Source organism: Delphinapterus leucas, chromosome X (genome assembly GCF_059928025.1).
Source record: "Delphinapterus leucas isolate spDelLeu-1000000601 "Yukka" chromosome X, BTC_Dleu_Yukka2, whole genome shotgun sequence".
Classification (NCBI taxonomy): Eukaryota; Metazoa; Chordata; class Mammalia; order Artiodactyla; family Monodontidae; genus Delphinapterus; species Delphinapterus leucas.
In genome coordinates, this window is record NC_143150.1 from 121040003 (window position 1) to 121064786 (window position 24784).

Here is a 24784-nt window from a genome sequence, read left to right on the forward strand (position 1 = left end):
TGCCCCTGTATTTGTCAATAAAAAACATTAACATTTATTTTTTATGATTCTGGGTTAATAAATAGAAAACTATCATACATAAAGGATAATAGAATCATAATTTATTATTATGCAATATTTATTTATCTAGGCATTTTGATTTAGATTTTGGGTATAAAATGGTTTACTCTGTAATCTAGAACTCATTGACATGGAAACTAGATTGAAAAAATAACCCAGGGCAAATGACTCTTAGAGACAAAGAAAGATGAAAAAAAACTTGTAGTCCCACTGCCTAAAAAAACTCTAGCCTGTTTTTTGTTTGTTTGTTTGTTTAATGTCTAAGGCTTCCCTTTTGGGGGCTATGTATCACTATGATATAACCCTGTCGCCCTTTTCTCTTAAAAAAAAAAAAGCTATTTTCCAATATTACTACAAATTCTTTACAAACACCATTTTACATAGCTACACATACTCCATCAATTAGATACACCATAATTCACTTCACTGTATTGACATTTACATTTTTTCTACTTTTTCACCATTTTAAATGACACTCTGAAAAAACATTTTGATGTACACTTTTTCTACACTCAGGTTTATTTCTTTAGAATAGATTTCTAGATGTTAGTTACCAGCCAAAGAGTATGAATACGAACACTTCAGGGAATATTAACATACTTTGCCAACTGGATTTTGAAAAAGGTTTCAACGCTGCCCCATGCATGTCTCCGAACACCACTTCACTGCTACCAGAATGTGCCCAGCTTTGAGTGTTAGAGACAACAGCTCTAATAAATGCGCCAACAAATCCCCATCGCTGCTGAAGGGTTTGTAGTTGGCACTGAGGTCACAAGGGCCCAAATTAAAGACCGGTAGGTTTTATTTATTTTTTAAGCTTGGCAAAATCACCTGAAGAAAACTGGTTTCCAAAGCTAACCAAATCAAACAGAAAGCGAACCTAAACGAGCAAACAAAAAACCTCAACAAAATCACAAAGTGCTGGATGTGCAAAAATGCAGGTGAACATCTCGCCACTGCAAAACATGGCATGCGGGTAATGGTATGCTGGAGAGCATACATTACTGTACTCCACATTTCCTGAGTGCATTACTCTGCGCCAGGCACGGGGAGGTGCTGTATAGGGTATTATTAGCTCTGATAGAAAAGTTCACTGTTACCACATCTACTCATTACCCTGCCAGCCTCGACGTCTTCCTTCCATATCCTGTGTATCAGACAAGGAACATTTCTAGGAAATCTACAGTTTCAATGCCAAATACTGAAGCACATTTAATTTTTTGCAAATCCTATTCCACGTTTGACTTCACTCACAATGCAGGGGTTGGAAATAAATCCCAAACATGACTTGGTTAGCTCTATTTTACAGGACTACTTGGTCAAGGGGGTAGTGGCAGGGAGGACAGGAGAGAGGGAGGATGTCATGATAAACAATGATTTAGAATTAATGAAAAATGCTTACTATGCTATTTATTCCAGTCTCTGACAGGTCAAACATCACTGTTACAGGTTTCCCATTTTCTCTCTTAGCATACCGTTCCAACCAGAACGCAATAAGCTTCTTTTTGTCCAATATGGTCTTCTGGTCTTTTATATGATACTTCACCCTGATCCAGACTTTAAGCAGGTCATAAGATAAAAATAAGAAAAAATACTTATGGCATTATAATATTATTTAGGCATATATTATATCATTCCTTTTCCTTAACATTTGTCTTTATTTTGTTTCTCAGATTGAAAACATCTCTTCGAAATAGTATATACTAGGGAACCTTAAAGAGTAGCAAAAAGGTAAACTATTTCCCCCCTTAGAAAATACACTTCCCCCCTTAGTAAGTAAGGGAAAAAACAATATTTGGTAATAACCTGAAAGTACTCTACACTGTGCTTAACAAAAAACAGAGCACTAGAAAAATGTTCCGTCCAGAGGAAAAGCCCAGACGGAAGCACGATGGCAGCATGAGCGGGTGTCGCGTGTGGGGACGGAGCCTGGCAACCATTCAGAGTGGTGGCAGCTAGGACAAGATGTGACGAGTGGTGAGAGGAGCAGCTAAACAGAGAGACAGGCGGGGCTTGAAGAAATCTGCATGAAATGCTAAGGGGGTAGGGGTTGGGAGTGAACTGAGGAAGTGCTACTGAAATTGGAGGAGGGGCTAAAGTGAAGCTCTGTCAGAGGAAGAGCCGATGGCTGTGGGCCCGAGCTGGGAGTACAGGGAGGGCGGGTGGTGGGACGCATGTGGTTCAGCTGTGTGTTGTATTGAAGGCGGCCAACCATCAATCCGGTGGGCAGCTGGACGTGTACATGCATGTGGCCTGGGGACAGCCTGGGGTCACCGCTGTTGGGGAGAAGGCAGCTGAAGGTGCCAACGTACTTGAGATCACCCAAGGAGACTGCATCAGCTGGAAAGGAAAAGAGGCCAAGAAAGGAACAAAGCCTGGGAAGCACATGTGAGATACAGGTGGAATAAGGAATGGGAAAGGAAGATTGAGGGGGAGCCAAACGCTACGAGAGCACTGTTACAACAGGAGCTGACCATGGGCCACACATAGGGTGTGCAAGGCGGGCACGACCGTGCAGCAAACTGCCTTGGCAGGACATCTGCTCAGGATGGGGCTCTGACACTCCTGCTGAGTCCCAGCATTGGTACAAACCAAGTTATTCCTCTATCCCCTCTGCCCAAAATTCGGCTTGGCCCATTTAGCCACCCTTAGTGACTATCAAAAAGATTTTCCATAAAGATACTGGGTTGAATTTTAACATCAGTAAATTAGAAAGAAGATAATGACTCTGAGTTACATCCTTTTGGCTGTGTGATGGGATGTGGCATTTGCCTTTACAGCTTACTTTATTATAATGCAAACGGTACATTCAACTACTAAGTATCTGACGCTTGGTCCAGCTGGCCCTAACGATCCCTATTGTAGGAAACCTGACGTGTGGTACATACGTAGAAAGCTCTGCCTATTATTAATTCAGTTGAGATGGATGGCTACATCTCAAAATCCTGAAAAGCCAGTACATACATTATACTTACACAACTTGTTGCCTTCTTTGTCATAACCGTGGAGATAAATACCACCAATTTCCAGTAACCACCTGGGAATGGAGGCTTCAGTCAGGTCTAAAGAACGATAAAGTTTGATGAGTAATTGTAACTTAGACGCCTTTTAAAAACAAAACTTACAACATAAAGGTTACTGTTAATATAGTAGCTCTGACATAAAAAAAGATAAACTTACTAAAAAAAGAAAAAGCTTATGCAAACATCTGGAAAGAACCTCTGATGATAAAAAATGGTTGTTTCTTACTAAGTAGAAAAAAAACTACATAAAGACACAGATGACAGAAATGGAAAAAATCCATTTCCTCCTACATATCAGCCATTATGATGTGGACACATCTCCATGTTCTAGTTGTATTTCACCTAATGACTTGCAAACAAATATTATCACGATTGGACAATTTCAAAAGAACATGGCAGTAAATGTCCACATTATAGCCTCAGAAGTGGTATAAGAAATCAAAGTTTGATAACCAGTAGAGTCTAATACATTTATAATCTTGGGGCAGGTGGGAAATACTTCAAGAAAAATGCTAGATCCTTCAGCAGGAGGTCCACTCTCTAGTGAGGCTGAGAACCAACACAGCAAGGCAGCAAATGTCAAGGCTTCTGTGTCATTCATCAGTACTTCTCTGAGAACTCTCAAAGATTTATCTTTCCCCAGCCACCTTTCATCATCTCTCTGCTGTCTGCCACTAGAAACTAGCAATTCTATGTAAGAGAAAACTATTCTTGAGTTTAAAGGTTTATTCTGTACTTAAATGATTTAGAAACATCAGGTTTACATTTCTTTGCTTGACTAATAAATGCTTCACTGTTGAAATTACCTACAGTTTTTATATCTCCAATCAAATTATTTTTTAAATACTCTCCTTCTGATAGATTCCTTCTCCAAGTAGGATGACTGCGGAGAGTATCTGCTCTGGCTTTATTTGTTGACTATTTTGTATTAAGTCTCCAGACTCAGTCACTCCAGAGTTTATAATCCTCAAGGTCAGGAAATCCTTCTTTATACCTCATCGAAACTAGTAGTTGTGTCAGTTTCTTCCTGTTAAATTTTTTAGGAGGAGAGAGATAACGGGTAACCTTTCCTGAAAAGAGTTCTCCATGTACTTGAACACTATTATAAAATCCCCTCTAAGATTTAAAACTCCTTTTTGGGGGAGGTGGGGAATTGCAATCTAGAATTGGGCCTTGAAATCAAGAAGTTAAGAGGAGGCTGCTATAGGCATCCTTGGGGATAAGCCTGCTTTTTGGGGACTCCCATTCGTATAGTAATTCCACATGGAGCACCTATTAGCACAAGGAACTCTGGGAATAGAGACAGACACCAGGCAACAACTGAGAAAAACAGGCAAATAGTATCCCCTTATTTCTAGGCCTAGTAGCGAAGATGCTGTCTTGATATTTTAATCATTCTAAACCAAATAGACACAGAATAGAAGACTCTGCTGTCAGTGAAGAATCTGTGATTCTGCTCCTTGGTGATCTGATTTCCTTATGAATAATCCTATTTTAAGATTTATTCATAAGATGTTCCTTTCAAATGTTACTGTGTCTTTATAAAACATTATAGTCTGATATTTCTGATGACTGCCAAGAATATTTGCAAATATGCTATAAGTGTAAAATAGTAACATTTATGCAGGGGATATAGTACACAGTCAAGGTTAAACTGAACAGCTTACCATTTTTTTTTTTTTTTTTTTTTTTTTTTTTTGCGGTACATGGGCCTCTCACTGCCGCGGCCTCTCCCGTTGCGGAGCACAGGCTCCAGACAAGCAGGCTCAGCGGCCATGGCTCACGGGCCCAGCCACTCCGCGGCACGCGGGATCTTCCCGGACCGGGGCACGAACCCGCGTCCCCTGCATCGGCAGGCAGACTCTCAACCACTGCGCCACCAGGGAAGCCCGAACAGCTTACCATTGACAGACATTTCTTTCCTCCACTGAAAACTCTCATCAAGCATCTTCAGTGTTTCATCTACAACGTTATGCCTCCAACATAAGTAACTTTCAACCCAGTTATCATCTTGTTGTAGTCTTTCAACATCACGTGGATCATACTTATCTGACTTATCTAGGGGAAAAACAGTAATAAATATCCAAGTCAGATAAATTCAGCAGTGAATGATAACCAACACTAATACCAAAGGAGAAGAAAGACCTGGAAGATAAAGCTAAGCTACTTGAAGATAGACACAGGGATGCAGTTCAGATGAAAATGCAATTTAAAGGATTGATGGAATTTCTAAGTATGACTAGAATAAAGTTATCTAAAAATTGCAGCTTTATTTTAAGACAAGCCACCACAGAGTTAAAAAATAAGACCATAGTAAAATATTCTGCATAACCCTCTAAAACCATAAACCAACATCTAGGAAGATCGATTATGTTATGTGAACTTAAAATACTCACCCTAGACAATGAAAAATGAACTTGTATGTATCAAGAAAGAACTAGGTTGTACTTAAAAAGACATGTTTGCCAAGTGTCTTTTTTGAAAATGAACTCAATACAAAATGGAAAACTATGGATGTAGCAGTCAACATTTCCCTTAATTCACTGGAATAATTGTTGCCAATGATTTCTCATTATCCACCTACACACATGCTGTGTTCTCACCAACCTCTACATACCTCTATATCCTCCTTCCACACCCTGCTCTATTTTTCTGTAACTGAATTTTCCTTGTCTCCTCACAACCACCTTTGCACATCCAAATTCTACCATTCTGCAAGACTCCTTTCAAATGCTTCCTCTTCCATAAAAATTTTCCCTGGGCCTAGAAGCAATTCCTTCCCTCCTGTGAATAGCTACAGGACCTAAACTACTCACTTAGCACCCTTGAATCAGAGTTACTCGTGTTTACGCCATATCTTCCCATATACAGATCGTAACAGCACAGTCTATATACATCCTAAGAAGCCCCCAAAGCAGATTACATAGTGCCAATGAAAAGGCCTTCAGGAAACATTTGTTGATTGAATCTATTCCTTCTCTATTTTTTATTTTCTCTGTCAATGGTACCCTCCCAGGGACCCAAAGAAGAAACTTCAGAAAATTGCCCGGCTCCTTCATCTCTCTTTTTTTTTTTTTCCCCTAGTTAGTTGCCAAATTGTATAGATTCTCTCTCCTCTCCAGTAGTTCTGAGTTATTTCAGGCCCTCAGCGATAACAGCTGAAAGGGTGGGGAAATATAAAGAGCATCCGTGGAATTATCTTCGAGTCCCAATTTCCTTATCATTAACTGTTTTAGATACTCACAGGGTTGTGTGAGGATCAGAGAAAAATGTATACATGAAAGTACTTGAAAGTTTCAAGCACTATAAAATATAAGATGAGGCCATAGATCATGTATTTGTAGAGTGTTACCTTGGATATGGCTTTCAATATCTGGGCTCTATTTTTCTAATCTTTACAATGAGTGGTTCTGTTGTAAGTTAACCTTGGAAAATGGTATTTTAGTTCTGTCTATTCAAAAGTTCATCAGTATTCAAAGGACAACTTATCTTTAATTATGATTTATAAACATGAGTTGAGATATAAAAGAATTTATATACTGTTTAGCAGCAAAAAGGACCCTGGGAGCACCTGCCCCTAAAGTCAGATCATCCAGTTTGGCCACTGGACAGCACTCTCTACTGGACCAATATAGTGTTTTCCTTGAAATTACTGTCTGACTTCAAGAAAATTTCTCCCAAATACCCCAGTGTGAATAACCATAGTTTACTTAACAGTTGTTCTTTCAAATAAAAATGGTGGTCCATGAAAAATGTGACTAATTTAGCTAGCAACTCAAATACACATAAGTATTTAATGTGTACTTCCTGATTTTGTTACCCAGAACATTTAAAGCCCATGTACTCAAGGGTCAAGATTTAATAAAATTTACTGCTTCATCGGGGGCTTTCTAAAATAAAATTGACTTAAAAAAAAAGTTTTAACTGCGAGTGCTGACAATGAAGAGACTATAATGGCCAAGTGCCTTGATTCGGGCCAAGGAGGCAGCAGTTTTGCCCACTATTGCTTCCGCGTAGTCAGAGCAAACGAAAAAGGGAAAAAAGCTTCTTAGCATCACTGTGGAAACAGCTTTGACCTCATGGGCTCCTGAAGAGTCCTGGGCATCTCCAAGGGTCCGCAGACTACCACTTCCCCAGGACAACATGTGGCAAGTGGTAAAAACTCAAAAAATATTAGCCATAAGAAGAAGAATCAAACATTATTGTTGTTAGTATCATTACTCCTACCACTGCTGATATTACCACTACGGATACCATAAACAAGACAGTGCCCATTACCAAGAAATGTAAAGCTTATTGCTCTTGGATAGCTTTTAAGGATACAGATCTTCGAAATTAGAACTCTCCATTTAGGTTAAAATGATTAATTATTGTTATTAATAGGACATGTGCTTACATATGAGACACCTCTTGTTAAACATTTACCCCTAGAGACAGGTAGAGATGGAAACAGCCAGAAAAGACAGAGCAAGAGAGGATTGGGGAGGAGGTCATGTAGGAGTGGAGGGAGAGAGGCTGGAGAAGAGTAGGGGCAGAAGAGGACAGAGAAGAGGGCTGAGGGGAGGAGAGCGAGAGACAGAAGGACACACAGGGAGAAACAGAGAGAAAACTGAGCATTCAAGGTAAGGAAAACTTGGCCTGGGACCACAAGGCCAAGTGTAATAATAACTGCTTACGACAACACCATTTGCCGCTTTCAAACACAGCTCCCAGACAACTGAACTGAGGGGAAGCAAACTACACAGCCCAAAACATACCTCTTTGGCATACTGATTATTTTAGGCTGATATTTTTAACAAACAGCACATACAGGAATCTTTAAAGTGAGTGCAAGTCACCCTTTTATAAGAAACATTTACACGTATAAAGGAAGTCACCATTTGTAAGTGCCTCCCTCTCTGTGACAGGAAGAGAAGGATTGGAAATCTCCAGAAACTCTTATCAATGGGAAAGGCCAGGACATAGATCTGCACAACCATACCCTTGTTCACTGAGCTTTTCTTGGTCACCTCTCATAACTGACTCCCCACCCTAGCATCTTCTGTCTTTAGCTGGAGATGGTATTGAAGGTGGTGGCTTGGGCCACTTCGGAGAGTTACTCAGTCCTCCTGGGTCTCTCCCACGTATACAAGGGATACGCATGTTAAACTTGTGTTTTTCTCCGGTTCATCTGTCTTATATCAATTTAATTATTAGGCCAGTCAAAGAACCTAGAAGGGTAAAAGGAAAATGTTTTCCCCTCCACAGAACCCTCAAGTGTTAGGGAGTTTTCTGAAAACCAGTCCTTCAGTAAATCCAGATGTTACAGGAAGAAGCTGAACACGTACACTCAAAAGGTATCTGAAGATATCAAAACACACATGTGCGCACACCCCTCCCCACCACCTAGGACACATCACTTTGAAAGACTTTACCTCTCAGTGATTAAAGCATAGCGATGAGGAAGAGATTTGCCTTATACACAGATATATATGTGTATACTCTCATAATACCTTGTCCTTATTACTTTCATCTTGCTGAGGACCAGTGAAAACTTCATCACAAACCAACATTAATCTCAAGTGGCGGACTTTTAAGCCTCATCCTTACATTTGTTCAAAATAGCTCAAAGCTCATTTTTGGCCACTCCTCTGTTAAGAAACCTCAGTGAACCATCACCACACCTGTATGGTTCACTGTCTCTTTCTACTATTTATTTCTTCTTCCATCAATTTTGCTCTGTAAATTGGTCTTATATTTATACAGTGTATCCCCACCAAACAAAGTGGAAAGTTCCTAATTTTGCAGAGAAAGAACTAAATAAATGGCAATGGTAATTCACCTCTGGGTTAGACAGGACTAAATGTTCCAGGGTAAAGATGACCTCTCAGCTTTTTGTTTCTTCCTCTCTTCCCTGCGTGTGCATGCCCACCTCCTTCACGCTCTCTCTCACATACACAATTTTAAGTGCTGCAGGATAAACAGACTACAGTGCTTACTCATAAAACAGAGAATTCCATTATTAACTTTTCTTCTTCCCTCGTGCATTTGTTGGCTGGTGAAATTACCAACCAGCCAGAAACTGTGGTTTAAGGTTAACAAGTGTGAAAAAAATTCATAGCCTGATTCAGGATACCGGGCACAGTGATGAAATCAGAAGACCCCTGCTACTAACTATGTACAGGGAGACTGAGCAAGTCACTCTGGGCTTGATTTTCTTCTCTGTACAATGGAGATAAGGTCTGCCTATCTATCCACAGTCTAATGAAGATCAAGGGCACTTTGAAAATTTTAAACACAATGCCAATGAATTTTTATTAACATAAGGTAGAATTCTCCCTATAAACAGAATATTAAATTCTAACTGACCTATTAGTCGGTTGAGAAAATCTTGAAAGTATATTATAGATATTATAAATGTGCCTAGAATTCATATAGAAAGGCTGAAAAAATACAAAAGTATTCTGATAATGAAAACCAGAAAAGTTATTAACTGGGTGTCATACTGTTCAGATGCAGCAAATATACAACTATCAAACATCAACAGTGGTTTAGAACCTCTTAGCATCTGTTATTTCTCCAAGGACTCTGAGCACTGATCCACTTAAAGTCCTGGTGGGACCCTGGAAGAGCATTTGTACTGGATGGACCACTTCTATTGGCTGGACCATGTAAATGTCAACAATGGGAGTGATCAGGCTGAAATAACGGAATATTCCCTTTAGGGCATCCTCTGCTGGTTGGCCACAACCTACCCTGAATCTTCTCTTTCCTGTGAAGCTAGCTGGTGAGAGACTGAGAGGCGGGTGATCATCTACGATGGGATTAAGCCATTGGCCTATAGCGGCGTTTCTCAGACTTTAGCACCTCTCAGAGTCAGCAGGAAGGCTTGTTAAAACGGGGATAACTGGGCCCCACCTCTAGAGTGTCTAATTCATGGGTGGGATCCCAGAATCTGTACTTACAGCAAATGCCTACAGGATGCTGCTGCCGCCCCAGGGACCACACTTTGAGAACTACGGGCCTATTACAGGGGTAGGCAAAATTGTTCGGTAAAGGGCCAGATGGTAAACATCTAAGTATCTTAGACTTTGAAGCCACATATGGCCTCTGCTGCCGATTCTTCCTCTTTTTTTTTTTTTTAGCAACACTTTAAAAATACAAAAAATATTCTTAGCTCAAGGGCTGTTAAAAAACAACAACAATGACAACAGGACTGAGCTGACCTCTGGTCTGCTGTAGAGAGGGGAGGTGCTTTGTGCTTCAGCTCCTATCCTTGAAGAGCCGAATTCATATGCTGGATATGTACGAGATATTATATCTTGGATGACTTATCTCCCTTTTGATCTATTGTTTTCAATGTTCTTTAATCACACTTTATAATTTTCTCCATAAAAGAGAAAAAGTTGTATATTTCTTCTATCAGATTATTAAGCAGTCTAGAGATTTTTGTGTTGCTACCATGAGCCAATACTGACAAGACTGGCAAACGTTATACCTCTTATATTCCTTGCCATATTGATAACTAGCTTATTTTATATCCAGTAGAATTACAGAAATAATATTGTAGATCACTGTCTTCTTCCTGACGCTCTGGGAATCATTTTGAAGGTTCACAATTAACCATGACCTTTGCTGTAGAATTTTAGAAGGCACACTTCAGAGCTAAGAAAGTTTATCGTTTGGTAAAAGATTTGTTCGTTTTTCATAAAGGTGAATTATAGCCAGTGTGGTTTCTGTCTTTACTGAAATAAACATTTTCCCTCATTTAATCTGGTTACTGCAAATGTTTGTATTTGCTTAAACAAATATAGAAAAAAGAAACAGAAAACAAATATGGCTAGCTAAAGAAGGAAGAGGAAGAGGGAGTGAAGAGGCACAAGAGATGTAAGAGACTTCGCAGTGTGTACCTTTTTATAGTTTTGGTTGTGAACTGTGCCTGTTCAAAAATTTCACTGAGAAGCATTTTGTAACGTGGTAAATTCCTCTGCTGCATTTTCTGATTATGAATTATCTTTGCATTCCTGGGGCTAACAAAAGACCTTGGGCCGTACGAGTATGTGTGTGCCTTTGTGATGGTGGGGTGGGAAGAGTGGTAGAGGTCTGTGACTACCAATTCAATTTCTTTAATAGTCATTGATGTATTTAGGTTTTTTACTTCTCATTGAGACAATTTTAGATGATTTTTCTTTTCTCCAGAAAGTTTTCCACTTAATCTAAGTTTTCTAACTTACTGTGATAAAGCTGGTCATTGAATTCTTATGATTTTTTAAATCTCTACCACATCTATAATTCTATCTGCTTTTTGTTCCTAGTGTATGTGTTTGCCTTCTCGCTATCTTCTTAATCAGTCATGCGAGGGTTGTTTATTTTACTAGTTCTTTCAAAAGGCCAACTTAGGTTTATTATACCTACTATCGTTCTTTCCTATACCATGAATATCTGCTCTTTTTTCCTCTACTTTCTCTAATTTACTCGTGTGCATTTTTTTATCTCCTTGAATTGAATCTTTACCTGATTTTTATTGGGCCTTGTTTTCTAATAAATGGAAGTTGAGACCACAGATATTCTCTTGCTCAGCTTTTAAGTATTTTGTAATTTCCATTGTGATATCCTCTTTACCCTACGAGTTATTTAGCAGAAGTAAGAATTACACACATTGCAGGAAAGTTGTTAACCCATGGGTTATTTAGAGGTGTTATTTTAGTTTCCTAACATTTGATTTCTTTTTAAGTACCTTACCTCTCATTTAGTTGCTTAATGGGGTGAGAATATGGTCTGTATGATCTAGCTGCTTTGGAATTTCTGAGACTTCCTTTATGACTTAATATGTGGTGAATGTTTGCAAAAGTTCCAAGAGCACAAATATATATTGTACCCACATAAAGTTACAACATCATATTATACTCTCTATTATCAAAGGCTTGATAGTTTTAGACATGTATTAAGGACAAAACTTGATAAACTCTTAACCCATCTTTTCCTCTTCTTGTGATCATGACAACTTTAAAAGGTTGACCTGGAGAATGTTGGAGTAGAATTTAAGGAAATCCAAGTGCCTGTGTGTGTGTGTGTCTATCTGTCTGTCTACCTACCTATCTTCTAAAGGCTTCCTCTCTTGGGGATAATACATAATTCATTAGTTATGAGGACTAATTTATTATCACCCATCATATGTTAGCTCAAGAGAGCTAGGAACTGCAGACGCAAAGATGAATAAAGCCTGAGCTGATCCCTGATGGTTCATAATCCAGAGAGTTTACGTAAAATGTCCAGGAGTGTAGTTCCACTTTGTGTTTTCTAACATTTTTATTGGAATATAATTGCTTTACAATGGTGTGTTAGTTTCTGCTTTATAACAAAGTCAATCTGCTATACTAATTCCACTTTAAATGCCATTTTCCTTACATCCTTCCTTTCCAGAGAGGGCAGTTGATAAGAACAATCCAGTTTTTATGTACCTTTACGTACAGAGCTTCCTTCTATTCACTGCTGATCTTCCTGTCCTTGAAATTCTCCTCTCAGAGATCATCTATGATACTAACATTTCCTACTTCTTCTACTTCTCTAACTACTTTGTCTCCCTCAGCCTAATAAGACGAAGGCATCCTGCAAGGTTAACTGCACAATTTAAAGAAAACAGAGAAAATAAAGACATTTTCAAAATTAAGTTTACCACCAAGACCTCACCAAGGGAAAATCTCAAGGTTATACTTAAGATGAAGCAATAATGATACCAGATAAAAGATCTGAAACTTAAGGAATGATAGCTAAAGATATTGGCAAATACATGGTATATAAGCAACCACTAATATATAAAACAACAATAATCAATTGGAGGAGGGGTGATTTATGGGAAACCAGGTTAGAACTCCACAATGACCATACCTGTTAGGGAGTAGAAAAGAGGAAACACTGCTAACTCATTTTATGAAGGTTGCATAATTTTAATGTCAAAGTCACACAAGAAAAGTGCAAGAAAAGAAATTTACAGGCCAATTTTTCAATACAGATGTAAAACGCCCAAACAAAATATCACCTAACCGACTACAGCAATATATTTTAAAAACCTGATTAATATAAGCCACCATATTAACAGATTAAAAGCGAAAAACCAAGTGAACATTTCATTCGATACAATGTGTTCAATAGATGAAGAAAATGCATTTAGTAAAATTCAACCCGCAACTGTGATGGGAACAAAACAACAAACAAAACCCTAAGACTAGCAAAGCAGGAACAGAGGAAACTTCTTCATTTTGATAAAAGATATCTACAGAGATAGTGTTCGGGGCTATCTCTCTAAGACCGGGAATAAGACAAGTAGGCTTTTAACAATGCTTCAATTCAACAGTGTTCTAAATGTTCCAGTGAGTATAAAACAGAAGCACTTAAAGCTCTAAAAATTGCAAAGTTAGAAAGAAAACTATCATTATTTCCAGGTGATATTATTGTCTACATAGAAATACAACTTATCTAGAGATAAATTATTGAAATTAATAAGAGTTAGTAAGGTTGAGTCCAATATTAATGTAAAAAAGTCAAATGTACTTTCTATAAACCAGCAACAATCATTTAGAAAATAAATTCTGAAGAGATACTGTCTAAACCACCATAAAAATAAAACATATAAAGTATCTGGAAATAAACTGAACAAAAATGGGTTAACCTTTATGGAGAAAATGATAAATCTTTCAAGAAGGAAGAGTTCAGCAGATAGGTATACCAGGTTCTTAGAAAATTTCACGAAGATGATGTCAAGTCCCCCAAAACTGATCTTCTGATTTCACATGATTCCAATCAAAATCCCAAAAGAGGTTTTGTTTTGTTTTGGGTTTTTTTTTTGCAAAAACATGATAAACTGATTCTAAAATTTATATGGACGAACAAAGGGCCAAGAAGAGCCTGAAGAAGTGATTTTCATAAGCAGAAACCAAATGGCCCATAAAGATATGAAGAGATGCTCAAACTCACTGGTACTTAAAGAAATGCAAATTAAAACCACAATGAGATATCCCAACACCCCCATCAGATGGGCAAAAATTAAAAAAAACACTAACAATGCCAGATTTCAGGATGTAGAAAAATAAGGACACTCAAAAAGTGCTGGTTAAAATGAAAACAGATGCAATCAGTTTGGAAACTAGTTTGGCATTATCTAGTAAAGTGGACCGTGTGCCTATTCTACTACCCACCCGTTTCACTGTTGGCTACAAACTAGAGCAGCAGTTCTCAAACTTCTTGGTCTCCAGACCCCTTTTACACTCTTAAAAATAAGTGAGGGTTCTAAAGAGTTTGTTTGTTTATATGGGTTATATTTACTGGTAGTTACTATATTAGGTATTATAACAGAAAACAAATATAAGGACACACGAGCACACATTCTATCATCTGTCAGAGCAATATCACGTGCCATGTAACCTCTGGGAAACGCCACTGTATGCCTGTGAGAGAATGCCAGTGAAAAAGGAAAATGATGTCTCAGTGTTATTATGCAAACAGTTTTGGAGTCTCAAGCCCCTCGAAATGGGCTCAAGGAACTCTAATTCCTAGGCCAACTTTGACAACCGCTGCCCTAGAGAAAGTCTAGGCCCCAGGTATATCTAAGAATGTTTAAAGCAGCATTGTACATAATAGTAAAATCTAGAAAGAACCCCAAATCCATCAACTGGTATTTTCATTCTGTGAGCTACAACACAGCTATAAAAAGGAATCAATTACAGTATGAATGACTCTCCAGCAACAGAAGCAAGTCATGGAAAAAGAATATTCAGCTTTTATTGATATTTCAAGTTCAAAAAAGAGGTCAACTTAATAGAGTACTGGTGAGGAATACGTCACAGGTGGTAAAGCTAATGAAAAGCAAGAGAATGAGTAACGGCAAATGTAGGATAAGCAGCTGCCCTGTGAATGGCCGGGTTGAGGATACCCACAAAGTTCTTTTTCTTTTGTTGAATAGTGAGTACATGGGTGTTTATTTCATTCATGTTTTATACATTTTGTACATAAAAGATATTTCAAAGTTAAAAATAAGAGGCCAAGACAAAACAAAAGGACTAGAAAAAGTTATTGGATGAGAGACAATTATTAAACTTAACAGCAATGGGAGAAACCACAAAGGAATGGATAAGTTTGAATACATTCAAAAAAGGAAAAAAGTCCAAGTGACATAAACAAGAAAAGCCCAAACCAATTTTAAAACCCATACTAAAGAAAAAAAATTTTTTAACTACAAATGCATGTAAACATATGAAAAGAAGTTTATTCTCATTAGTAATCAAATGCAAACAAAGAAGCATGAGTTAAGAAATGATCCTAAAGCTGTGGTGAGACTAACACTTTCATATCTGCTGGTGGGAATGAATCGTGGTACAACTTGTATGGAGGAGAATTAAGCATACATATGAAGTATCTTAAAATATTCACACTCTTCAAACCAACAATTCTACTTCTACACGTGACTCTTAAGGAAAAAATCTGAACTACTGTGCAAAATATTGTATTAACAAAAAACTGGAAAGAATCTAAATGTCCAAAAGGGACTACTTCAGATAAAAGATAAGAAAATTCTTTTATTTATACAACTGAATATTAAGTGGTAATGTAAAACGTGGCTTACTTCGTAATATGGGGAAATAAGATCATGTCAATAAAAAAATGCAACACAGAAAAACTACATACAGAATGACCTTTTAACTATTTTTTTAATGTATAGAAAAAAAGGCCAGAAAAAAATGCACCCACTGTTAGAAGAGCTATCTCTGGATGATAAGCTTATGGGAGATTCTCCAGACTGTTTCTGGTATCACCCAAATTTATTTAAATGAATTCATATACTTATAGAGTCAGAAAACAAACCTAAAATTACAAAACCCACAAACCTCTCAGTTGCTCTTCAAACTCAATAAAGTACAGATGCATCGCTTTGGTGGCCAAGGCTCTCTACGCTATATTCCCACTGTTTTTAGGCAGGTATGCTTACCCTCCTTAAGGCTCATCAAAGCAGACTTCCTATGGCTTCCCAAACAAGCCCCACACCTTTTCACTTAAGCATCTCAGCTTGAACTATTTGAGCCACCTGGATCACAATCTCTACCTAGCCGAATTCTAGCATCTTCCAAAGTTCTTGAGAAACACCACCTTTTCTAAGAAGTTTTTCCTAACTCGGTGCTAACCCAGTCACCCCCATTAGATGTGATTTTTTCCTGCTCTTTGACTCCTACAGAAATGATTTTAGCACTCATTCCTCTTGATAGAGCTCTGTTTTGATGACTCTACTAGATTGTAGTCGTTCAGGAAGGGGCTCTATCCTTCTTTGGCGCTTTCTCTAATACTGACACACTGTTTCCCAGAATTAAGCACATAGTATGTGAGGAACTGAATACATTATTGTCACAAGGGATTAGTCTCTTTCCTTGGCCACAAGAAGGAGGAAGATAGAAGGGAAAATGTTTCTCATTCGAGACTCAGCATGAAATTTCTTACAGAAACAATGAGGACAGAAACAGTAGTATTGCTACAACAATTATGGACTTAGATTTTATTCTTTTTGCAGCTACAAATCTATCCATAATTGGTAACTTAATTTCTGTGGAAACAAAAACATGCTCAGAATTCCCGAGAACCTACCCCCCAAGGAGGTGTTGGAGTACAGCCAGTGTGTAAGGTAACATACTTGCAAATAATATTTTCCTTTAGGAAAAACATCATGTTTGCTTAAGCCTGCCTTAAGCCTCTTCTGAAACAAAATATTGTTAACAATAAGGGGAAAATGAAAGAGGAAGGAGGAAAGTGGATGTTCTCAACACCTAACTTCTAAAAAGTAAACTTGAAAGGGAGAACACAGGCAAATCAAAAAACCCTTTTCACCACTTTCCTACTCTACCTTTACCCAGTGCTGTATTTCAGGAAACAACTGAAACTTTGAGGGGAGAAAGTCTTTAAAGAACTTTTATTTTCCTTTCCAACGCAAGTCTTTAAATTAATTAATATTTGCAATGGCTATGCAGATAACTCACCCACGTACATTCACACATCCCCAGGTGTGACAAAACCCTCCCTATACTTAATGCCAGACAGTGCTTTAATTTGAAATAACACTGGTCTTTAGGAGACATTTTGTGAGGGCTGCTCTTTGCCAGATTTTGGTGGGGGAGGGGAGATGGTCAGGACAGCTCTTAATATAGACTTGGACTCATCTTCATATGTATGTATTTAAGCATTGCTGTATTCAATCAATGACTATGTATTCAGAGCTGTGATAAGTATACAGAGGCGAGTCAGACCCTGCCCTCAAGGCCCAAAGGCTGCCCCAGACCCACAGACATTCTACTGAAGGAAATGAACAATAAGGAAACAAATGAACAGGAAATTACAGGTTATGGTAAGAGCCCTAAAGGAGACAAGACAGGGAGGCTACTTAATAATTGGCAAAGGTCTCTCGTATACATGTAAACCAAGATGGAAAAGAAAAGAAGGACGTAGCCATGCTCACTCCCTATAAAGAGCCTTCCTTCCAGGCAGAGAGAACTGGAAAGGTCCCGAGATGGAAACAGTCAGTCCATCTGGAGTGTGTAAAAGCAGCAGTGTGGCTGGTCATGTTATTCAAACTGTGGGTCACATTTGTAGGTTGAGATGTCAATTTTATGGGTCATGCTATCAGGGAGTCATAGGTTTTCAGCATAAGTATTCTTTAATGAACTTTTGCTTCAGTTATGTGTGTGCGTGTGTACTAAGTTACAACGTATAATACGTTTCTTACTGTGGGCAGTGGTGAAATCTGTACTAAGCAAGAGGAGTAGTAAAAGATGAGGATGGAGCTCATCCAGCTCGTGCATACATGGCCTCACAGTGTAGGCCACCATAAAGAATTGGGGTCTATGCTAAACACAGCAGAAAGGTACTGAAGGGTTTCAAGCTGGGGAGTGCCATGATCTAATTAGACATGACGGTGCTGCCAAAAGATCACTAGAGTGAATTCAGAAGACCCGAGCACCAGCCCCGGCCTAGCTACTAACACTAGGGCGTTTGAGCAAATCACTTCATCTCTCTAGAGCTCACTTTCTTCACTGTAAAAATGAGAAGGTTGGACCAAGATGACCTTCAAGATCTTATCTATCGCTAAATTCCATGACTATATCCTGCTTCCTCCCTCGGGCCTAAGTAAATGACCATTAGGGAGAACTAGCTCATTAGGTCAAGTTCTGGGTTACTTCTTACAATGTTATAAACCATGTAGCTCTAAGAGTTACATTTATACAGAAAGCAATTTTAGAATTCTCTCTTTACTGGAACCAGCTATCTTATTAGAAATGAGATCTCTGGGCTACAAGTGAATCAAGTGCTTTTGCAACTCTCTGGTACAAAGTTTGGAATGTGAAGAAAACTGACAGGGAGGGATGAAAAGATTTACTGACTAGGTTATTCCAAACATATTTCTTTATTTGTTCTAGGTCATTAACTGACATACCATCTAGGGCAGTCTAAAGCTGTAGGGAACCTCCGCTCAGCACTAAAATCAAGACGTAGAAGCTGAACTCCTTTCACATAACCAAAAAGACTACTGAGGAAAAATACTGAGAGCCTACTATATGCTAACCCCATGCTACACAGTTTAATATATGCCTTTTCATTTAATTCTCCTAACCTAATTATTCACATTTCACACTTATGGAATCAGGGGCTCAGAGAAGACAAGCAAGCTAGTAAGTAGCAGGGTTTGGATTAGACTATTTATTCCATATTTATAATACATTATCCTACAGGCTTCTGAAAATTACTGTACAAAGATTAAATCATCAGTTAAATATTGGACAACTCAAGTTATCTGTGACATCTGGACACAGAACGTTCACCCAATAAATCAATTCTGGACTCACAGGTACTTTGCTATGTACAGTGTGGGATGAAAGAACTTGCTCCAGCACGAGAGGGCCTACTTCGTGGGTAGCCTGCTGGGTTGTAGGAAGTACAATTAGGCAAAATGGCCGAGGAATTCAGATCCCCAATTAAGCACACGTGAGTAGTATTACAGCTGTTTCCAGGTTCATTTTCTCGATTGTTGCTCGTGAAAGGTCATTAGAGGTACAGTGTCACCTGAGCTGAGGGCCTGACAAGTGTCCTGCAAGTTCCATAAACTCGAGACGCTCAAAACACTTCCAACTTACGTTAACCCTTTAGGAATCAATGGACGCATCACTTGCCCAAATGGAGCAGTGTCCTTGCCATATTACGCAGAGTAAAACCTGGGAAACGTGGAGGGCACGGTCCCTAACCCCGTGAGGATCGAAATGGTCCCTAATGACTCCCGCAAACACCCCAGCAAAGTTGGGGACGCTCATTTCACACCTGCCTCAACACCGAGATTGCGGTACCCACCTGTCACATACTCAGCTTCGAACCTCCGTCGGACGTCAGAGATGAGCTTGGCTTTATTCTGGGCTTGATACTATAAGGGAGACACGAAGGGACGCTTAGACATTACGCGCTCCATCCCACTTCCCCGCTGCCCAGCCCACCTGCACCTGGGCGCACGGCCCCCGAGGCTTAGAGGCGGCTTCGGGGTCCGAGTTGGAGGGGCTCGGCAGCGGTGCGGTCGGCTCCTCACCTCGGCCATGGTCGCGGTCGTGGACGTGATTGCAGTTGCCGTCGCCACTTCCACGACTGCGGTCCGACTATCTCATCACAGGGCAAGCCGGCCCGGAGGTAAAGAGGGAAGGGCGGGAGGTGGAGGCGGTCGCGTGACAACGGAAGGCGGGCAGCAGCGCCGCCGCGCCGCCCAATCCGGTGCGGCCGCCTGGGAATGGAGGCGGGACCAGGCCCTCAACCTGGCTTCCCATTCACTTCTTGTTCGGGCCCCGCCCCCCGACGTCTCCTGCACTGCGGACCCGCCCCCGCCAACCGGGGGATAGCGGGCGCTTCCCTCTTCAAGCTCAGCACTGGCTAGCTCCTCCTGCTATTCGCTTTCACAACATTCCCCGGAGGCCTCGCCTCCTCAGCCTCCCTTGGCAACCCGGTTCTGGCCGCTAGGCAGGCTCCGCCTTCTTTGCGCTGGACGCAGCCTCCGGCCTGGGCCTCCCAAGATGCAGCGCGCGGGCGGGAGGTTTGGAGCCTCCTGGCGCTGAGCGGTTTTGCGACGTTGGGGACGTGGCGGCTGCGGTGTGCTGGAGCCTCACACGCTGAGGTAGGGCCGGCGGCGTGTTCCCTGACCCAGCCTTCGCCGAGGGGTTGGCGGCGGCGCAGGGTTTTGCTCCCCTAGTCCCTTTATTGCGGAAGAGCGCGAAGGAAGTGGGCTACCCGGGGCCTGTGCCCACACTTCTCTGGAAGGATAACTAGATTATTCCAAGTGGTTACTCTATTCGGGGATTATTTCGCTTGACACTTTCTTCACCTCTGCAGCATCTTTCTCACTTGGAGGGTGAAATAAACAGAGAATATATCTTTGACATCTTTAAAACAGGTATATAGAGTTAAAAGATGTAAAGTGTCTTACGGTTTATTAATTAAGGTAGTGCTCAGCCGGGGCCATTTTGCCCCCCCGGGGGACATTTGACCATGTCTGGAGACATTTTTGGTTTTCGCAACAGAAGACTACCAAGAAGTTGTAAGAACGGTCCCCATATTCCCACCAGCCATAGTCAACCACGATGGACACTCTTTTGCCCCAAACTTTGTTTATATGTTCACTTTTTTTTAATGGGGGAAAAATGAACATTGTTTAAAAAGTATTTGAATACGCCCTTGAAATAGTATTTCAGATATGGCTAAAGCCTCTCTCTGGCTCCACTCCCCTACTCTGATATTCCTCTTCTCCAAAATCAGTAGTCATTGGGATTTGGCATGAATCTTTGCACCTTTGCTTTTTTTGCTTTGGACCAGGCTGCCTAGGTTTGAATCCTGGCTCTATCGCTTCCTATCTGTAGGCCTTAAACTCCATGCCTCAGTTTCCCCATCTGTAGAATGGGATAATACTGCCTACAGCATAAGAACGTCATGAGGAATGAATTAGTCCAAAGTGCTTAGAACAGTGCCTGGCATAGAGAGAGCAGTCAGGGAATACAGCCATTGCAGGTAAACAAAATATATCATGCTGTTTTATGTGTTTTGATTTTGATACATAATGTACTACAGTATACATTTTTCTTCAACTTAATTTTTTTCATTTGACTTTTGAAGTCTAGCCCCAAGGATACACATCTAATTCATTCCTTTTAACTGTAGTATGATATTCCATCTGTATTCATTCCCCTATTGGTGGTCATTGAAGTTCTTGCTTTTCAAAAAAAAAATTGCAAATAACGGCAAAGTGAACATTCTAGAGCAATGTCTTTGTGCATTATTATGTAGGATTATTTCTCTGGGTTCATATCTAGAAATGAAATTGCTGGGTATATGCATTTCTGTTTACTGCTAAATTGCCTCCCAAAGTCTCCCTTTAATTAAGTACTTGTAATGAATTCCTAACTGATGGCTCCTCCTCCAATCTCAATTCACTCCCCCATCTTCAACACTGTCACCAGGATCTTTATTATTCAGAAGTACAATCCTGTGATTTCTTTTTTTTTTTTTTTGCGGTACGCGGGCCTCTCACGGTTGTGGCATTTCATGGTTGTGGCATCTCCCGTTGCGGAGCACAGGCTCCAGACGCGCAGTCTCAGCGGCCATGGCTCACGGGCCCAGCCGCTCTGCGGCATGTGGGATCCCCCTGGACCGGGGCAAGAACCCGTGTCCCCTGCATAGGCAGGCGGACTCCCAACCACTGCGCCACCAGGGAAGCCCCTGTGATTTCTATTTTTGAAATCTTTCAGTGATTTATCACTGCTTAGAGAAAGCTAGAATTCCTTAGTATGGTATCAAGAACCTTTAATTTAATCTTTCCTGATTCTCTTAGTGGACCACCATCCCCCCACATTCATCTACATTTCAGGTACACTAAGTGTTGTTGGGAAAGGGAAAGGGGAGACTGATTCTGGGCAAGCCCCAACAAATGACCTAGGTATATAGGTAGAAAAAGTTTTAACAGTGGACCCATTCTGTAGCCAAGTTAATTTACTTAGGTAAACAATGTCCTATATGTTGGAAAAATGATATCTATGGGTATTACGCTCATAAGTTTATGTTTAATATTATTAGGTGAAGTTGTTAGTTGGGAGTCTTAATTCTATCTTTTTTCCAAAGGTAGAATTCCAAAGACACTTTCCATTGGTCGCAATCTATCGATTGGTTTCTTAAGAATTTTATAGCTTTCACCTGCAGATAATATAGTGTCTTTTAGGATCTTCCTGAACCAGACTTGTAGTTTATTTAAGAGTTCTGAAATTTATAATGCCAAATGTTATTATTAGCATTAAACGGGAACATTGTTTATTTGGTGGGAGGCTGGGAGAGAAGGGTGATAATTCGTTGCCCATCTACTATATTTAGGTTAGCATGTATTGTTTTTCTAGTATACTCACACATCTGTTGCCATTTTGTATGTGAAATATATACAGTCAACTTTGATGTGTGGTAATACAGAACAGGAAAAGCTCAAATTAACTACCTAGTATTTTACAAATAATCTGCATCCAAATCTCCCCTCCCTCCTTCCCTCCGCCACCCTCCTCCAGAGCTGAAACAGGAGGTAAAACTTAACTGGTTTGAGTTACCTGTTTTATTCTGCAGCCACTGTTATAAGAGTACCAAGTAAAAAGTCAAGTGACTAATAGGCTGGAATACTAAGCCTGGTGTCCTGATTTGATTAATCAAGGCTTGTTTATATTGGTTTAAGAACCTCTAAATTGAACCTGGGTTTGTTTCCAGATTATTTCTATCTGAAAAAACAACATTACCACTTATTCCATAGCCTTAAAGGTTTGTCTTATGTACATATACTCAGAACTTTTACTTTTAAAAAAGATGTTGCATAGTATAAAGTAAAACAGGTATTCACAGATATGTGAATTCAGTAAGCCTTGAGATAACAGAAATTTTGAGGAAAAATTTATCTTTATAAATATATTATAGTTTCTAATTTTTAACCCTGAAGATGGTCCATTTAGAATAACTTACCTTAAAAATGTGCATGTTTTTGCAGTAGTATTTAAAAGTAAAAAAATAATGACCTTTTATGTAACAGTTATGTTTTTTAAATCTATTTGAGTCTAAGTCCATGAGAAGAAGTTTGCTTTTTGCCTAGAGCTCATGCTAAAAGCATGTTGGGTTAGGATTATAATAGGATAATAGGATTATAATTTAGCAGTGGCTTGCACCCTTTTATCTCTATGTCATTCATACGTTCAGTACACTGTTTCGCATCTGTCTTTCCAGGTAGTAGTTTAGGGATCATAGATCGTAGATCTGGGGGGTGCGGAGGAGTGGCGGTAAGTGCATGCAAAGCTTTTAAATTAGGGGACAGTTACCCAGTCAAGTTTGTGTTTTAGAACAATAACTGAGGTAGGATAAATGAATGGATATATTGCAGGGGAGAGAGACTAGATTAAGGAAGACTGATTAAAGGGCTTTTATCGCAACGTAAATGAGAGATGAAAGCCTGAATCATCATAGTGGCAGTTGGATCAGAGAATTGGAAGAAAGAAGTTTCTAAGTTAAGGAACTTGGTGATAGCATTAAAAGAATAGAATGTAAGGGGCCTGATTTTCCTAACTCATTTCTTTATGAAGGTGCAACAATACATACTCCAAAGATTTTTGAAGGGGACGGTTCTGTGACCTTTTACTTAGTGGTCTTACCACTAAGATCCTCCTTACTCCTGTCACACTTGGGTGTTGGTGAACAAGAGCATTGTGTTGATGACACATTAGTTGTGACATTTAATATTAAAATAACAAAATCCTTTCCTGGACAGAAGGTATTTTTGGTTGTTTTTAGTATTAAGAAATCTGAACACCTTTTGAAGTGAGTAGGTAGTAAAAGACAATGAGTGTTTAGATCTTTACCTCAGAATATATAATTTATATTTATAATATATAATGCTAAAAAAGAATATATCATTTAGTGCTAAAAAAGGAAACTTTCTTAGAAGTCTTCTAAGAGGTCTGAGATGTCTGTGGGAAATTTGAAATAAATTAGTAGTCATACATTTTGATGTAATATAACCAATATGTGTATTTCCTTTCAAGTAAAACGTAGTTTCATAATTAAAAGCCACACCTTTGGTTACCCTATGTATCTTCTTTACTGATGAAGCTGAAACTACTCTGGGGTACCTGTTGTCCCAGATCTTCGCATGAATTGCTTAACAACAAGCCAGGAAACTGGCTTCTGCTAGTTTGTATTATGATGTAGTATCTCCAGTTACTTCACTAATACTTCTTGAAATTCTCAAAAGCAATATCATCAATTTGATTTGGAAAAAAAACCCAAGTGCCATAGAGGAATGTATTTATCTGTTGCTGCATAACAAATTACTCCCAAATTGAGCAGCATAAAACAACAAACATTTATTAACTTAAAATTTCTGAGGACCAGGAATTTGGGAGCCGCTTAGCCAGGGTGGGTCTGCTCAGGAAAACTTGACTGGAGCTGGGAGATGGGATCCCTGGAAGGCTCACTCACATGGCTCTTGGCAAAAGGCCTCAGTCCCTTGCTGGCTGTTGGCAGGAAGCCACAGTTCCTTGCCATGTGTACATCTCCGCGGGGCTGCCCGAGTGTCTTAATGATACGGCAGGTGGCTTTCCCCAGTGCAAGTGAGCCGAGGAACAGGTCACTGAGGAAACCACCAT

General features: G+C 39.6%; 2 protein-coding genes across 3 annotated transcripts in view; one reads left to right on the forward strand and one right to left on the reverse strand.

Annotated features, from left to right (window-relative positions):
- Positions 1-19787, reverse strand: part of MOSPD2 (motile sperm domain containing 2) — a 68513-nt gene extending 48726 nt beyond the window's left edge. For both annotated transcript variants that reach the window (XM_022562679.3, XM_022562677.3), the window contains exons 1-5: positions 19669-19787; positions 19440-19509; positions 4986-5141; positions 3036-3122; positions 1463-1617 (exon numbers count right to left, since the gene is read on the reverse strand). In XM_022562679.3, the coding sequence (XP_022418387.1) occupies positions 1463-1617; positions 3036-3122; positions 4986-5141; positions 19440-19509; positions 19669-19677 (477 nt within the window). In that variant the 5' untranslated portion in view covers positions 19678-19787. The remainder of the gene's footprint in view (positions 1-1462; positions 1618-3035; positions 3123-4985; positions 5142-19439; positions 19510-19668) is intronic.
- A 226-nt stretch (positions 19788-20013) lies between these two features.
- Positions 20014-24784, forward strand: part of FANCB (FA complementation group B) — a 51635-nt gene continuing 46864 nt past the window's right edge. The window contains exon 1 of the mRNA XM_022562697.2: positions 20014-20244. The gene's annotated coding sequence lies outside the window, so the exon portion shown is untranslated. The remainder of the gene's footprint in view (positions 20245-24784) is intronic.